This window comes from Motacilla alba, chromosome 2 (genome assembly GCF_015832195.1).
Source record: "Motacilla alba alba isolate MOTALB_02 chromosome 2, Motacilla_alba_V1.0_pri, whole genome shotgun sequence".
NCBI classification, from domain to species: domain Eukaryota; kingdom Metazoa; phylum Chordata; class Aves; order Passeriformes; family Motacillidae; genus Motacilla; species Motacilla alba.
This window is the reverse complement of record NC_052017.1, coordinates 9,454,454-9,472,956: the sequence shown is the minus strand read 5'-3', so window position 1 is coordinate 9,472,956 and position 18,503 is coordinate 9,454,454. Positions and strand designations below refer to the sequence as shown.

General features: G+C 38.4%; 1 protein-coding gene across 4 annotated transcripts in view; it reads left to right on the top strand.

Annotated features, from left to right (window-relative positions):
* ESYT2 (extended synaptotagmin 2) overlaps positions 1-18,503 on the top strand; it is an 80,728-nt gene that overhangs the window by 27,261 nt on the left and 34,964 nt on the right. For all 4 annotated transcript variants that reach the window (XM_038123697.1, XM_038123707.1, XM_038123716.1 and 1 more), the window contains exons 2-6: positions 3,131-3,172; positions 3,761-3,895; positions 5,665-5,741; positions 11,433-11,505; positions 12,346-12,435. In XM_038123697.1, coding sequence (XP_037979625.1) covers positions 3,131-3,172; positions 3,761-3,895; positions 5,665-5,741; positions 11,433-11,505; positions 12,346-12,435 — 417 coding nt within the window. The remainder of the gene's footprint in view (positions 1-3,130; positions 3,173-3,760; positions 3,896-5,664; positions 5,742-11,432; positions 11,506-12,345; positions 12,436-18,503) is intronic.

Here is an 18,503-nt window from a genome sequence, read left to right as displayed (position 1 = left end):
GGCTATTTCCTCTTATCATCTCTCTTTTTCACATGAGAGAAGAGAGTGACTCTCATCTGGCTACAACCTACAAGGGAACAATAAGGTCTTCTCTGAGTTTCCTTTTCTCCAGGCTAAGCAACCCCCGCTCCATCAAGTGCTCCAGCTAAGACTTGTGCTCCAGACCCTTTTCCAGCTCCACTGCCCTTCTCTGGACATGCTCCAGCACCTCAATGTCCTTCTTGTATTGAGGGGCCCAAAAATGAACACAGGATTCCAGGTGCAGCCTCACCAGTGCCCAGGACAGGGAACAATCACTGCCGTGGTCCTGCTGGCCACACCATTTCTGATCCAGGCCAGGATGCCTTTGGCTTTCTTGGCCACCTGGGCACACCTGGCTCATGTTCAGCTGCTGTCAACCAGCACCCTCAGGTCCTTACCCCAGGGCTACTTTCCAGCCACTCTGTCCCCAGCCTGTGGCATTGCCTGGGATTGTTGTGACCCAAATGCAGGACCCAGTACTTGGCCTTTATACCTCATACCTCTGGCCTTGGTCCATCAGTCCAGCCTGTCCAGATCCCTCTGCAGAGCCTTCCTGCCCTCCAGCAGATCAACACTCCCACCCAACTTGGTGTCACCTGCAAATTGACTGAGGGTGTTGTCAATCCCTTCATACACATCATTGATAATGACAGTAAACAGGAGTGTCCCCAACACTGAGCCCTGTGGAAGACACTTGTGACTGGCCAGAGTTACAGCCATGGATGTAGCTCCATTTCCCCCACTCTCCCTGGGCCTGGCCATCCATCCAGTTTTTTCCCCAGCTGATTGTACACTTGTCCAAGCCACGAGCAGCCAGTTTCTGCAGAAGAATGCTGTGGGAAAACATGTCAGACTTCGCTGGAGTCTGGGTGAGCACACTGACAGCCTTTCCCTCGTCCACTAAGTCATGCTGTCATAACAGGAGATCAGCTCCATGGCCTCTGCTGGCACCAAGGTCAGAGTCCCGTAGTTGCCCAGGCCCTTGTGGATGGGGTTACATTTGCTGACCTCGAGTCACCTGGGACCTCCCCCGGTAGTCAGGACTGCTGGCAAATGATGGGGAAGTGCCTCTGTGAGCTCTTCTGCCAGCTGCCCCAGTATCAGTGGGTGGATACCTCCCAGGCACAGAGACTTGTGCTTGTCGGAGTGGTGTCACAGGTTGCTGACCATTTCCTCTTGGATTACACTGGTGTCCCTTATGTGGAACAGCTCTGCATCTCTCATCCTGTGAAACTGAATATCACTGATCTCTCCTACCTAAATCAGAATGAAACATGTTGAACCAACATCATGCACAAGTCATTACTGAGAATTGGCATTTTTTGTTTGCAGATTCAGAAGGCAAATATTTTAAAGGAAATATCAAAATGTTATTTATTAGTGTTGGGGTTAACAATATTCATTCTTTCTATTCCTTTAACTTTTTTCCATTGGGAGCAACATGAGAACCCTGCAAGACAAAAACTGAGTGTAAACTGTGTTCAGCTGTAAGTTCATGTACATACTTGGAACTACTTGTGTTGCAAAAGTAAAAAACAAATCAAGTTGTTTTTTTTTCAAAAAGCAGATACTATCCCCAACCCTCTTAAGTACAGAGTTATGACATCCTACCCGCCTTAATTTTCTAGGACATTAATTCTACATAAATAAAATAACATGGCTCTCAAATTGTTCCATCTGTTATTAATAATTCATTTTAACTTTAGTAAAATAAATTATATTGAATGTTTTTTCTCAGTCAGACAGATCACTGGACACTTTCACACCACTTCTAAAGCTTTTGAGAGATGTGATATATTTGAAAAAGATGCTGAGAACCTTTCTTGACATTGGAAGACAGCAGCATTTGTAATTCTTCAAGAATCTGTGGAAACTTGGGGCATACCTTTGTTATTGACCTGGGATTGTTGAAAAACAGACTGGAGAGATAACTCTGACACTGTTGATTATGCTGATGAGGGGTAGCATAGCAAAAGCTGTATAGCAAAACTTTGGGGGTTTAGATGGAGTTAAGGATTGCTCTGAGGGTAGATTGAGTATATGAAGAAAATGTTAGTGCTGGTTGTTAATTCAAGAAGTGAATAAAAACTGAGAAAAAGTCATTAATGAGGCTTGCTTTCAAATTCATCTTGTTGAACATAGGGTTTAAAGAGTAGGTCTTTCACTAACTGTTCACATCTGGGATATGCATAATAAAAATAACTGCTGTTGAAGCCAGTGGAGCAATCTGTTATGCTATGAAGAGATTAAGACTTGGCAATTCAGCTAAGTAGAGACACAGCTTCACAAAAGTCACCATATGTAGGTCACGGTTTTTTAGTGTATTCAAAGGCTCTTTGTGTTTGGGAAGTGTGATCTGCATCTTGTTCTACAGCCTGTGAGTTTCTAAGGAAATTCTTGTTAGCTCTGCTTCTTCAGGGCTTTATTTTTGTTTGGAGGGGATTTTTGGTTGGGTTTTTTTGTGTGTGTTTGTAAAAGGTAAAGCTACTACCTGTGCTCTCCTATGACTAGAAAACTGTGTCTGTTCATCTGGCATTTAATTGATGTTTTCCTATTGCCATGGGTGCTCTCTGCCCTGTGTATAAACTGTCACTCTGACTGGTTTCTGCTGTTGTTTGAGAAATCACTAGAAATGTCTTTCAACGGGCTCTTGGCCGAACTTAAATCCATATCCCTGAGCTTCAACTTCACTGATTAAATATTTATAGCTGTGATTTATTGGCATTGAAGATTTGGCCTGAATGAAAGGAAGTAGTAGTGCTGTTGGAACTCTGGCAGTCACGTGTGTCTAGTTAATATTGGTTGACACAAGCTGGGTTGGCTGTGCTTACTTTTTAGTTTGTCCATGGTGTTACAGCAATTCTTTATTCCAGGTGCTACTCCTAGAAACAAGTCCAAGCTTATATTTATGTAGTTCAGAAATGAGTTTGTATTTTAATTTGCTAGTATTTTAATTCTCTTGTCAGGAGTGTTGACTGCTCAATATGGTGTCCACTGTCTAGGCAGATCCCTAAGCTTTCTGGTATTATAAACGACTGGACACAATTAACTAAAAAGTGTTTTGTATTTGTATTAATTTTTTGTTTTGTGTTTGTTTTGGGTTTTTTAGGTGCATTTTCCAGACACAGAGAGAGCAGAATGGCTCAACAAGGTAAGGAGAAACATTGCTCCCAAATGGGAAGGGGCAGGAGGGAAGGCTGAGATAAAAATAAAAGGTGAGGCAAGAATCTGAGAAGAGAGTAGTTTTAATTTTATGCTTTATACACTTGAAGTCTCTGGCTGTTGATCCAGTTAGTCACAAGAGAGATTAAATTTAGTTTCATGGTCCTGAAATTGTGAGTTTTATGAATGATTTAAAGTGGCATTACAGTAATGACAGCTATAATTGCTAGAAGTCATAGCAGCTGTAAACACAATCTTTAATTTTCTACTTGTCTGGGATACTTTCCAGTTACTGTAGGTTCCTGACCTACAATCTAAAAATAAATGAAATTTGCAGTTTTGATTTGTGTGTGTGATAATCTAAGATATAAATCTATGTAGCTTACTTTTAAAAAAATAATGTTTATTCAAAGAGCATAGAAGAACATGAGTTAATTGGAAAATATTAAGAAAAAACCACAAGATAGAATTTTCAGATAGAAAATTGAGATGCAGTGAAGTTCTGATTTTTACATTTATAACTTATTCATGTATTTTAGAACTGTACCTCCATGTAGAATTTTTTTTTTCTCCTTAGACTGTAAAACAGATGTGGCCTTTTATTTGTCAATTCATTGAGAAACTCTTCAGAGAAACCATAGAACCAGCAGTAAGAGGAGCAAACAACCACCTCAGTACCTTCAGTTTTACAAAGATTGATATTGGTCATCAGGTCAGTGTCTGGTGAGGTTTTTTTACGAGACCCTGTTTTACACATTTTCTTGTAGCCTGTTCAAATCTTCACAGAAATATTTGTCTGTGACACTTTTTTGTAAGCCTTATTCTAACTTCTGTTGTAACATTAAAATAAAAATGTGTGGGTTTTTTAGCAGAGGCTTTGTTGCATTTCCGGGGATCTATGCTTCACAAACTTGACTGAGAATTTGGAGACGACTCAGTGTAGTAATGCCTGGTCACATAAAGAGCTCACAGCAATGAGATTTTAATGTTGTTCATGCAATGCTTTACATTAAGTGAGCAGGGACCATTATCCTTTTGGCAGATGGTCCAAGTGCAGTTTTCTTGTCACAGATGCACCTCTGATCATGTTATGCGTGGAGTCAATGACAAGGCTGCTGGTGTGGCTTTTCAAGGACTGCACAAAACACAGTATAAAGGGGCATACAGATGTTTTTCTTCTGTTCCATCCCATGAAAGAAGGGGTCTCAAACCTGCAGGAGAGCCTGTTTGACCAGTGCAAGCTGAGAATGATCCCCTCTGCTTGCAGCAGCTTCAGCACTTCTTAATCATCCCTGCATTAACCAGAACTTTACTGCTTTGAGATGCAGTTTAACAGCTTCTGTTTGAAGTTGTCTTTCGTGTTTCTATTGCTTGTCATAAATTGAATTTCAAATAAGGATTTAAAAATCAACACCCCCACACACCCTCAAATGTTAGGAAACCTGAAATTAATTTCCAGGTGTGATAGAGGGGAATTGTTTTTCCTCTCTTTGTGACTCTGTTTCATGTAGGTTAAAGTTCATTATGCTTTACTGCACCTTTTGTGTGTTGGGTTTATTTTTTTTTTTTGATTGTAAAACCTTTTTCATGGGGCCTCTGTCCAGCCCTAGATCTATTTGTATTGTAGACTGTAGCATTCCTTTTAAGATATACTGATTTTAAGTAGGTTTTACCTCCCAGACCTCCGTATGGTTGTGCAGCTGAATTGAGTAACCTTGGACATGACAAAGAGCTGTTCTTACTTTATATTGCAGCCTTGATTGAGATGATTGAGCTGCACAGCCCCAACACAGCAGTGAGATTTTGATTTTACAGAAATTACCAAAAAGCTGTAAATAGAAATATGAAAATTTTTCAAGAAAGGAAAAACTCAAAAGTGAGGTTGTTAGTCATCCACTCCTGCCTAGTGTTGGATGAATATTTGATGCTTGAGTGTGTGATTGATATGTGTTAATTCTGTGTGAGGGAGAGAGGAGAGAGCCTGAACACAATGATTTAGAGAGCTAGCACAGAGTGGTTGACACAACTTTTTATGGGAATTATGGATTCTTTTCCATCTATTCTCACTAAATTCTATTTAAGACAACTGTCTTTTTGTGAACTAAATTTAGCTTGTTGTTGTAGTTATACAGAAAATAACTCTTTGGGACTGTTAGACATGCATCTCTACACAGAAATCAGATGTTTATGGAGGGGAGAGGGAAAGCTTGATTATCAAATGTTTTATAAATCTTGAAGTTTAGTCGTCCATACCCAGGGTAATTCTGGAGGGATTGTGGTTAATTGGATCCCAGCAAGGTAATTTTTACCCTTGAAATAAGAATTTGAGCTAAATTGATAACCTTACTTCACACCTTTTACTGTTTATAGTAGGTTCTTAACTTCAGGCATGAATATGCCTATATTCACCTTTAATTCAGAGTTAAGAGTTTAATATACTTACGTAGAAGAATCCAACTTTTCCTTGCTTCATTGTTCCAGCCTCTGAGGATAAATGGTGTAAAAGTGTACACTGAAAATGTGGACAAAAGGCAGATCATTTTGGACCTTCAAATCAGGTAAACTTTATTAATATATTACAGTGGGGTCTCTGCTTTATAATCTGCACATTGTTTGATTTGGCAGTTATGTTGGCCTGAAAGGACAATTGCTTCATTATGCAAATATAGTTAGTTCTGAATGTGTATGAATGGAGGAAGAAACTGCATGCTGTAAACAGCATTTATCTGAGAGAAATGGAATATAAACTCTGCGTGGTTTCATCATTAAAGTCATGTTTGTTAATAAAAAAAATACTTTCCAATGATAAAGCACTATCTTTGACTTTTTTTCCTTAATGTGTTAATACTTTGCCATTACATATAGTCTGAAATCTAAGATGTAAGTTTTTCTGAGTTTTTTACTTTTCTCAGTTACTTGGATTATTTTATAAACTTATTATTAGGAAAAAATAATGATAGCTACAGAACAATTTGTGTTTACTTTACCAGAGTAAACCTGTGTGTTACAAAATGCTAGAATGACTGTGCTCCATTACTTCAGCTTTCTTTGGTATTTCATCATGACTCCTTTTATATGGGTTTCTCAGTAGGTCTACCCTACATTTACCCCAGTCATTCTCAACACAATGTGCAGTTGCAGAGTTTTTTGAACGTTCAGTCAGTGAACCCAGCAATGTTTTTACAATTGACCATCATAGGTCTGTGTTACTGTGGATGCTTTTGCCTGCTGGTGGATTATGGAAAGGCCAATTTGTCAGTGGTTGACAGTCCAGCCAGGAGCAGCTTTCTGTGCTCCTCACTGCTTCCCTGGCAGCAGCCAGGAGGGTCATCAGGCATCTCAGCTTCAGAGGCACTTCCAAAATTTGAACCTGGGTATTCTTAAATTTGAATTATTTGTCTAAAGCTCAGCTATGCTGAAGACTTTGCTGCTTTGGCAGAACTGGGCAGGCCGCAAAGTGATAAGAGAAGGCTGCTGTCTCACATCTGTGAGCAGAGCCCAGTCTATATTGAATTGAATCTTTTTATTTCTGTAGGAAAAAGCTGTTCAAATCAGGGATTGGTGTTGCTGGACAAAATACAGCAGTATTGGCTATAAAGAGCTTATTTCACTGGATGAATGTGTTAGCCCTAAAGGAACAACTTCCTTCAGTTTTCTCTTTGTTGCCACTTTTGACAGCAGCTGGGAGAGCAGCCTCACCTCAGAGAATAAGCCCTCAGGAAAACAACCCTGTCTGACCAAACAGTCCATAGAAATTCTTTCTAAAAAGCTGTTTCTGTTCCAAAACCACTTCTTCCCTTTAAGGCAGAACTATTCACAGGAAGACAGAGTAAATCTAGTTTTGGTTGGTTTTTTTTTAATTTTTTTTATTTCTGCTCATCCTCATGAAGTAGATAAAAGTAAAAAGGCTGGTAAGTTTGTACAAAATTTCAGAAATAATGTCCTGTTACATAAACCTGAAGGAAATCTGTCTTATTGCATTACCTTGCAACCTGCTTTGGTAAGTGGTAGACAGCTGCAATAGAATCCAGCCTAAAAGGCTGAAATACATTCCTTGAAGTGTTTTAAATAACAATAATAGAGCTGGGTCAGTTGGGTGCCTGTTGAGCCCAACATCCTGTCCCTAATGCAGGTGGCACAGGCTTCCAGGAAGAAAGTGGAAATGAGAGCTCTGGAGTGGATATCACAGCTTCTAGGAATTAAGGCTTAGACAAAACCATCATCAAAGGAAATCCTGTTTCATATTTACTTGTCCTTGGCACCTCCTTCAGAAAGGGCTCTTTTTCAAAGGCTTTAGTATGCAAGTTTAGTATGGAAGAGAGCCCCCCTGGCCCCCTGTACCAGTTGTTAGTGTTTGATGTTGTTGTTTGCTTTTTAATATTTTGATTTATATGTCCTCTGAGAGTCTTATCACTGGGATTGTCTCAGTCATAAAGGAAGAATAAGTGCCTTTTGTTACATTTAGATACAGTTCAATACAGAAACCAACCCTAAATCATGTCTTATATTGCAGTTTTGCAAGATTGTAAAAAGCAGTCTCACTGCTGGAGAGAAGTCCATCCTTTGGAGTATTTATTCCTGTAGATTTTAATCTCCAGTTAAATTAGTCTGTTATAACTTTAATTTATTTCTAAGTTTAAAGTTAGGAGCTTTCTATAAACCTTTCATTCTCTCAATACAGTTGAGAAGAACCTCTCAAACAATCTCTCTAAGCATTCATAAACATAGTTGTAGGAAGCCAAGCCCTGTGGGGTGTGTGGTGAGGGAAGGAAGGAAAGATTTTATTTATGTTTTTTTTCAGTTTAAAGTACATTAGTTCTTTTAAGAATCCCCTTTTATCCTGCAGTTCCACTATTGTGGCTTCTTTCAGCCCTTTCTGCTGTCAGTTTTTGTGGTGGGGTGTGTGCATTTGCTTTGGATCGTCCATAGTGCATTAAAGTAGTTTCAATGTGTCTCCAAACTCTGGAGTATTTTTTTCATCATCCTTGAGGGTTTTTTTTTCTCTGCTTTTAATTTTAATTGCAAAAGGAACGTGTTTTGGTTTTGTTTCTATTGTTTCTGCAAGGATACTGAGTGCGTTATGATCATTGCTTCAGAGTATTTTTCCAAAATCCTCAGAACAGGTTTTCTGCATCACTCAGGGTCCAGTTAGGAACTGCACTGTAAGTAGCCTGAATAGCTAATCCACAAAGCACTCACTGGAGAATGTATTTAAAGATTCTGTTTGAGGACCATATTTGTGAAGGGAATGCTTTGCCTTTCTCTTACTGTGGAGTTTATATTAAAAAAAATTATCAAAACTCATTACAGTTTAAAAGTCTAGTTCTCGATGACAAATATGGGCAAGGGAAAAATTTCAACCACTTAAGCAAATGAAGATAAAGTCTAGAGAAATTGTTAATAAAAAGAAATCTTATATTTGCTAAAGTGCATGAATGTAGTAAATACTTGGGTAAAGGTTATGGATCAACGTAAAACAAGATAATGCCAGTCAATTCAAATGTGCAGTGTAGCAAAGAAAGCAAAGAAGATTGAGACATTGAAGAAGTATTTTTTTCAGCTTCTCATGACACAAAAAAATTGATGCACTGAAAGAGTTTAAGGTTGCAGATTGAAGCAAATGGCAGATGTTTTCAAACGAGGAATACTTGAATAGGGGGACTCTCTACAGTATACTGGCTGAGGACAGGTGTAAAAATAGGTCCTAAAGACTTTCTAAAAACAATTAAGATACAGTGTACAGAACCACATATCACTGTAATACAGGAAATAGTTTTGCCATAACCTTTTATTTTTTCTTCTTCTGGGTATCTTCCATGGGTTACAGTGACCACATGCAGTACATCACGCTTCTCTTTTGATTCAGTACAGCTGCTGTTAATATTCTTAAAGAGTGTCCTCATTAAACTGTGATCTATCTCAATGTTCTGTACCTTAAAGGGATTATAAATATTTCTGGGACATTATGATCTGAATGTATAGAATTTGCTTACTAAATGAGCTTTCAAGTGGTATGGTGTATTACAGTGGCATTGTGTAGGCATTGACTGTTAATAGACCCAGGCAAATATCTTGGGGGATAAAACCATATTTAGCTTTATTATAAAGTTAAATGTTGTTGACTTAGTCCCCTCCAATGCAGTTTGTTACTATTTTTATTTCAGTTTGTCATCATGTTGTTATGGATTTTCAAACAAACATATTGCTTCCCAGTCTTCATAACACAAATACTTCTGGTGCTGCAGAGTGCCGAGATCGAGGTTTCAATTGCAGGTTTTAATTGACCTTGCTTCTCTGTGTCATGTTGTTATGCAATTATATATATATATATATGTGGGAGTGTATTTATATATATATCTCTACTATCTCTATATATAGTTAGATAGGTTAAAAATAGAAATTACATAGTTTTAAATTGTGTATTAAAAGTTACATACCTATTTTTAAACTGTACAGTCACACTACATTCTTTCCAAGGAAAGCAACTGTCACCTTCCTTTGACATAGACCCCATCATGTTGTTGTCTTCCAGTTCCCCAAACTGGCCATTAAACAAAAAAGATTCTACATACTGTTATCTTTTGAATAGTTGAAAATAAATTCCAGTGATGGATGTTTACAGGAAAGTCTTGGTACTATTGTTTATTTCTGTTTAAGGGATTGATAAGATTTGCATTTGTTGAAATCCCAAAGACAGCACCACCACAGACAGAGCAGAGGAGGATACAGATTATTTGGGTAATGGATTTGTGGAATGCAGCAGCTCTCACCTTGTTTTTTCTTTTGGTGGTACTTTGTTCCGCTGAGGGGAAGGGCACAGCAATCCTGCTGTTCTTCCCTTACTGTAAGAGTAATTTATTCAATATTGACTTGAGCCTAGAATAGCCAATGAAGAGAGCAATTCCATTTGTTCACAATTCCCCAAACATTTTTGTAATAAGATTACTTCATACTCCCAAACACAGCTAACAGTGTTTCACTGTACAGGTCAGGTCTGAGGAACTAATGTGCAGAAAGCTGGGCTCTGCTGCACAATCTGGAACAGGATGCCCTGCGGAGGAAGCAATTTCCCCCTCCTTTCAGCAGTGTGACTTTAATCTGGCTCATCTCCATCCCACTTGGCTCCTTCTTACATTTTCTTTACCTGAGCAGTCTGTTCAGAAAGCTTTCCAGGTTTCAGTTGTGCTTCTGTTACAGCCTCTGTGTTCTTAGAGAGTGTCCTAGTCCAGCTCTTCTCTCCCTCCCTGGAGCATGGTATTCAATGCTGGGTTTTGCTTTTAGCTCTCATTCTGCAGAATCATTGATCAATTCTGTGCTAAATCAGAGTTTCAAGCTTTCTTCCTGAATTTCTTGTTGAGTCTCAAAATTAGTTTGTTTTCAGAACCATTGTGTCTCACAGCAGTACCAGCTCTTGGGAAAAAAGGTTGCTCAGCTCTGCTGGTACATGGTTGACCTGGATGAAGCTTCAGGGAAAGCAGCTAAAAATCCAAGCCTGAGTTGTGAGTGAATAATCTTGTAGCCTTGTAGCATGGGCAAAATATTTGGGACTTCTTTTTACCAGCTTTGACAAATCTGAAATACAGGGCAGCATCTGGAAAATTTCAATCACTTGAACTTGCATTCCCAAAAATGGAATGCAGGAACTGTTCAGGGAAAAATATTGCATAATTTTTAATATGTTCTCTAATTTGCTTCCTGCCTTCCCTCCCTTCAGAAAGGGCTCAACTGTTTTTGGCTTAGAACTTGCTTAGAAGATCATTCAGCTCAGCATGCCCTGCTTATTGAAATTCTAAATATGACTGGCTTTGCAAGTCTATGAATATTTCAGACAAGTTTCATTTTTAGCATAACTACCATCTCTGTCTAGTGCTTCTCATGATTATGTTAGAAGAGAGTGGATTTGGGTACATTTACAATCAATGAGTTCTGTGGAGAGCTTTCCTGAAAAGGTGTACGAGTTCTGTGTCCATTATTTCCCAAAAGTAGGGCCTCTTGCTTGTTTCCTGTTATATAGCCTTCTGGAGATGGTAGCAACCTAGGTATTAATTTCAGTGATTTTGATGGCAGTGATGTTTTGAAAGGGATGTTTAAGCAAACTGACATTGTTTCATCTTCTAATATTTCAACATGCATTTTTTGTGCATACACTGAGGGACAAAATACATTGTCATGACACTGCAAAACAGAACTAACATTTTATTGCAATTTAGTTCATAAAAGTGAAATGTATACTTTCTTTTTTGGTTTAGTTTTGTTGGAAACTGTGAAATTGATTTGGAGATCAAGAGGTACTTCTGCAGAGCTGGTGTGAAAAGCATACAGGTGAAATTCAGGTTTTTTCTTTTGATTTTCATATCACTAAATCACTATTTTCTGATTAAATAATCTATAAGAAAACAACAGTAATTGTGTAGTTTTCTAGCTTTTTTTCTCATTTGAATAGTATTGATACTGCATTAGAATTTCAGTAACATGACTTAACATAAGAAAAAAATTCTTTAAGATGAGGAACAAATATGTAACATTTACTACAGGAAGAGCTGGAGATAATTTCACATCAAGCCTATGTGATTGTTCAAGTGAAGTGTCTGTTTATAAAGGCACCATGGAGCTTAAAACTTTATTTCATGTAATATCTAAGCAGCAGATAGAATTACTGGTTTAGATGCAATTACTATTAGTAGCCTTGCCTTCCAATATTGTTTCTGAGATTTCTTGAACTTTCTGATAACACCTCTCCCTAAGGAGCAGAATTAGCTCTTTTTCATGTGTCTCTTGACACACCTGTGAGCATTTATCTACTTTTTCTCTGGTACCTGTGGATGCCACTGTGCTTCTTGTGTCACATTTGTTTACATGGAGCTGTAGAAATAATCTACACCACACTTCAAAAAACCTACCACCAACATGACACTGCATGATACAGATGAATGTAATGAATTTTTAAGCACAACTGTTAAGTGCTTGTATGATTTTTTTGGGGGTTGGATGATATATGAAGAAAGAATTTTTATATATATGTATGTATATATATAATATAAAGTTTTTCCATAAAAAGAATTTAATAAATGAGACATGTTTGCATTGCTAGCAAATAAATTTTATTTAAAACTTGACTAAAGTAAATTTCATTGTTTTGTTTTTTTTCTTCCCCTTTCACAGATCCATGGCACCATGAGGGTTATCCTGGAACCACTAATTGGAGACATGCCCCTAATTGGAGCACTATCCCTTTTTTTCCTTAGGAAACCTGTAAGCACTTTTATCTCCCTTTCCAATTTTTTTAGAGTGCTGCTGATGGTAGATAGAAAATGATGGAGCAAGAATTAAGCAGCGAAAGGAAAGAGTTTGGGAAATCACTGCTGTTTGGTTGAACTTTAACAAATAAGCACTGGAAAAAATTTATGAATGCTAGCAGGAACCAAGATGGATAAATAATTAGAAGGTAATTTGGAAGTGTGTTTTGTGAAAGCTGTCAAACTTTCTTACAAGTCCTCTGGGTAAGGAAAGATCAATAGATACCATCTAGATTGGTTGTAAAAAAAAGCTTTTGTTGCTGTTCTCATGCTGTTCTGTAGATCTGACTTAAAATTTCACAAAATCTGTGCAAGGTTGTTAAGAAAACCAATGCTGGTGTTAGCACAAATTAAAATGGGAAATTACCCACCTACTGTGAAGTTTTTGTCCTAGATAGCAAGCGGGCAATTTCCATTGCATTTACCAGTGACCCAAGTGTGAGGGTGGAGGAAGCACAAAGTGAAATGGAGTTGGAATTCAAAATGATCATGATAGCAGCAAAAGTGGAAAGCAGAGAGAAGGTCACAGAATTCAGCTGGGAAATGCACTAGGCCAAAGTGCATGTTTGGGCTGGAATAACAGTGAAACAAAGGTGAGCCAGCGAGGTCTGGCTGGTATGAAAATGATACAGCCTAACTGGCATGTGTAAACAAGAGGACAGCCCTCGAGTGCTTTCAGTTTTAGGCACAGCACTTCACCAGATCTTTTTCTGTATAAGTTTGAAGGGTAACATAATACACATTGCACTTGGCTGGTGGAAAATTCTTTGATGTTGTGTATGTGTGTGTGAGGCAGTTTCAGCAATTTGAAGTTTGGTGCTGCTTTTAATAGGTATCCATAAGAGCTTAAGTGAAAATGTGAACAACGTGGAAATTCTTGTGCTCCATAGACTTCTTTAAAGAAATTAATTGTTTCCATCTCTTACTTGAAAGTATATTTTCCATTGGAAGCTCTCCTTGAAGATGTTCTAATTAAACATTAAAACTTACTATGTGAAGGTTTAACAGTTTCAGACTGGCAGGTCACAAATTACAAGTGTTTGGGTTTAGACATTGTCAAGCATCACAAAGTGATCATCTTGGTTTCATCAGCAGTCTGAAACTCAAGTTCATCTAGGCTTGGGGGGTAAGAGTGAATTCCTCAACAGCTTTGGGACATATGTTTTTACTTTCTTCAAAGAAGTCACATTCTTGTGATACAGTTCTTTTGAACAACTGTCCCATGATAAATTTTTGCTACCATGTTGAAAAATAGGTTTGGTTTTAGATGTTTCTGTATGGCCTAGAAAAAACTTAATATCACTTGTGTATTTGTGTGGTTTGTTTCATCTGTCTAGAGAAATCATGTGTGCTTGAGTAGAAGGAATAGAGACTTAAATCTTAGTAAAATATGCAAGAATTTGGAAATATTTTGTCCCCAATTTAGTCAATGTTTTTGTAAAAATTAATTAGTTCATGCAAAACTGGTAAAACATCATTGCTCTTATTTGGAAATAGTTGAGAAAGTGCATTGGGATGAACCAAATTTGAATTTCCACAGATTTCTTTGAAGTGAGCCTAGACATTAGGAGATGTCTGCTTAAGTTTCACCTCATTTTTAGTCTGTGGCTGAGCCATGAGTGTAGGACAACTGGTTATCTTCATGTTTATCCTTACAAAGTAAGCATGGCCCTGAGAAGGATGGATGTCTTATGCTGGTTTGCGCTGTGTAATTGTTAGCATGCTCTCTGATATCGTTTTGCTATTTAATCCTCTCCTAAACAACTTCCATACTCAGTACAGTCCCCAGCTCATTCCAGGGACCGTCCAATAAACAAGTTAAATGCAGTCCTTCTGGTTTAGAGGAGCAGGGAGAAAAGTGGAGCTGTGTGGACAGAGGTGCTGCCTCTTGTTCCTCTACAGGAATAACATTTCTCCATTGTCTAGATGTGGTTTGTGTTGTCTCTGTCAGTTCTGTTTTGTACAGTCCTTCTGCAAAGTCATTCTGACACACTCTGTGCTGGAGCCATGGCCTGATCCAGTATGTCTGGGATGCCCTGGGGTACCTCCTGCTTCTGTTTGGTGCCTTCTGGGGGATAGGCAGGAAAGCTGTCGGTGGTAGGGAGGGAGAGATCAGCAGCAGGAATCCTTAGAAGCAGTTCCTGGTACTGCTCTGCTTCCCAACATCCTGCTCTGGTAGGAGGTAGCCAAACCTTCCATTTCTGGTACTCCCAGAGCCTTCTCCAATATATTTTAACTCTGATACCTGTGCCCACTCTTTTCTAAGTGTGATGCATCTGCAAAGTGCTTAACTAGGACAGTTTGTGCCTGAGAGAAGAAAATGAAAACATGTCAAGTGAAACACCCCTCATTTGGGGTCAGTTTGTGAACTTTGGGAAATACTTTAAACCATAGTAATTTTGTCTTTTGTCCTGCCCCTGACATTTTATTAGTGGGACAAAAAAAGGATGAGAGGTAGAGCAGAGTATCAGCTTGGACTAAAAAGACAGGCCCTCCACAAAAGTATTCAGTTAAAAAAGTGCTAAAAGTATTTTTCCCTCTCCTTTCATTTAAAAACTAAGGTCATGGTCAAGGTCTGAGCAAACCTAAGGGTGAATGGTTCAAAAAATAATCTAAGATAGGCCATTACTTTGAAAGTTATCCATGGCTGTTCAGCTTTTTCCAAACAGACTTCTCTCCCCACCGCAGTGTGTTTTCTCAGTGTTTATTTTTCTAACTTCTGTAGAAAAATGTAAAAAAAAACTTATTATAGCAAGAACCAAATTCTGTTCTCTTACTAGAGAGCAAATGGCTGCAGCCAAAGAAAGCTTTTCTTAAATATTTTTGTTAGAAGAGAAGAGGAATTAGCTGGCAGCTGGCATTAGATTTTGTTCTCATATTTTCCAGTCTAAAGTAACTGGCAACAATTCCTCTTGCTCTGTATCATCTGTTTGCTGGACTTAATGACTATATAAGGCAACATGGCCTATGAGTTTACCAGTCTCATATTTCTGAGTAATACATAAAGTTTTTGATCTTTCAAGAGTTCTTATATCTTATGAAACTTTCTATATACTGTATTTTGTTGCTGTTATTGTGAAGAAGGTGCTAAAAGTTTCATCAGCTTATTTTGTAAGTGCAAATATGGAGGACATTTCAAGGGAAGGAAATATGTGCATTCTGATGTTTGAAGTAGTCTTTTAAATCTCTGAGTGTCAGTGCTAGAGAGAAGGTGGCACTGGATTAGCAGTCAGGATTTGTGAGGTTCTTTGCATACTTCTCACTATATCAACGTTATGTATATTTACCAGATAGTTGTTCTCAAAGTTTTAGTTATTGTTTTACTTTTAGCATGAATCAGTGCATCGTTATTTTGATTTGTTGTTCAGTTATAGAAGTTTATATGGCTTATTATTGTACTGTAAATGGGTAATTTTCAAAAGCTTGTTCAGTGGCACACTCAGAATTGAGGGTGTGTCCTAACCCAACTGTTTTCTCTTAATAAAAGCAAAAACCCCTCCCAATAAGACAAACACAGAAAAATACTAATATTCTAAAAAGAACAATGGCTGGAAAACAGGATGTCTTCCAGGAAAAATGGGCAGCTCTTCCAAAGCTCTTATTTTCAGATTCACAGTTTTGCCTTCTGTTTGCTGACTTGAGTGCTACTCTCCTGCTACTCACTTCACAGATTGGTTCTGTCCTGTAGTTTTGATTAATTTTTTATATAGGTTTAATTTCATTTAATATTGTCTGTCTTTGGAAAACTGGCTGGGTAGGGCTTTCAAAATTATAAGTCCTGATGAAAATTAGACTCAAAAAGGAGCACTTGCAGCCATAATGAGTCCCAGTGAAATGGCTGGAAATAAACAAAGTGGTTGTGTAGAATGTATAAAATCCCTCTAGAACATGTGGGACTGTTAGGTTTGTGGAACACCTGGATAAATGCTGACGCATAGCTACTGTTAAAATAATATTTTTTAAAAATTGGTTTTGTTGCTTATGAAGTGAATGATTTGCACTGCTACTCAGTGTATTTAAAATTTGCTACAACTTACATTATTTTGTCAGTGATTTTAGATTTTGGTAGCTTATGGGATGTTTTAAGGGCCATCACAGTTGGTGTTTCCACAGTACCTCATTCTTTTCTCCTGTGCCCTCCCATTCAAGGCTGTTGTCTCTCTTACACCAGTTTTGAAACTTCTGCTGCTGGAGGAAGCTGGCTAAGGGACATGAACTGGCAGGATATTAAACACCATAGGAAATGCCCAGTTTCCTGTCCTTCAGGTGTATTTAAGTTGCCTGAGCCAGCTCACTAAATTCAGGAGACTGATGTGAGGGTGTGAACCAAAATGCAGACTGGTAGAAGGGTAGGAAGGAGTAGAGAAGGTGGAAAGAATTGTCTTGAATAAAGCTGTGAGTAGCTGACACTATGGAGAACAGCAGGTGCACTGGATTTGTGCAAAGTCAACTGTGATCCTGCTTCTGGTCACAGCTCACTTGCCTGCTGTATCTTCTACCCCCTCAAGTATACATCTTACCTCTCTAGCAGTTGTCTCATTGAAATCTTCAGAGAGTTACAACTGAAAAACTTTTAAACGCCATTTCTGTGCAGAGATATGCTGTGTTTCCTATAGCAACCAGTGGGAATACTACAGCACCTATTCTCTTGTAGTCTTGTTTGGAAGGTTGAGTTTATTATGTATTTCCTGGGAGATACACTGGATTATGTTACATATTAAATTATTATTACAACAATGCCAGCACTTCAGTATTGTAGGTGGTGATGTGCTTTGCTCTACTAACAAACAAATTGTACCATGTCTCTGTATGGCCTTTCACAATAACAGTAGAGGCATGTTAGTTCCCTCCTTGTAATACATTCCTGGGAAGAATCACACCTTATCCCATGGAATTGTATCCTCATGGCCTGTAGTAGAGCTTAAGTTTTCCTACAAAAGCCTTACACTTCCACAACTCATTTAGCAGGAAGTTGTTAATCAGCATTTTAAAATAAGCTGTGGCTTCTCTTCTGAGAATTAGTATTGTTTATGGCAGCCAAATCAAGCCACAAGGTTGGCAGTGTTTAGAGGCTGCTTTTTGTACTTCTGTGAACTTTATTTATGACCCTATGTATTCTACATTCCAGCACATACTTTTCCCTTTGTAAAGGTTTCTAGGGTCTTGAGAACACCCAATGTGTATAAAGATGCTCATTAGTTTTTCGCCTATTTTTTCTTACTGGCTGAAGGGGTTTATTTTTTAATCTGATTTTTTAAGCTCTTCCAAAGCATGTGTTGTGTTAGTTCTCAGTACAGAGCTTTGGTGAGATGTGAATTTCTTGGCTTTCAGGCAGATAATGAAATTTGTTTTCACTTCTCTGAACAGAGGAAGAATTGTAAGAGGTTTGAGTAACAAGACACACAGACTACTTCCTTGGAAAGTGTAACTGGTATCTAGAATCCTGCCTTTGTGCAGTGAGCTGGTTGGTAGAGTCTGCAAGGCACATCACCTCTAGTTGCAGTGTGTTGTGGAAAGGCACCATCGTTTCTGGCTTCTGGCAGAATTTCATTTAGTTACAAATTCTGCACGCAGTTTTTCCAGTGTTCTGGAAAATTTTTCTGTTAGTTCTGCTGCAGAGAACCAGCTGGCATTCTCTGAATTTAGCTAAACTAAGAGAATTATGCATTGCTTAAAATGGTGACAGAGGAGGAAATCATATTGTTAAGCTATTTTTAAAATATGGAAAGTTTTTAGGTTTGGTGCTTCATATAAGATTCATCAGCTGGGAGTCCTTTGCTTGCTCCCTTTTTCTCCAGAGGACTCTTCAGTTAGTTATGATGGCAGCATTGCTGTAACTTCTGTCAGAACCATATGTTAGGGAGTCCTGTTCTTCTCCAGCAAGTCAAGGTGTGGCAGTGCCCAAAATACAGAATGAAACCCCCTTGTTATTTTGCTGGACTGCAGCTGGGGGCTGCCTCCTGCTGAAGAAGAAATTCTTTGTCTCCTTTCTTCTCAGTCTGCTGTGTGTGTGTGTGTTGTGTC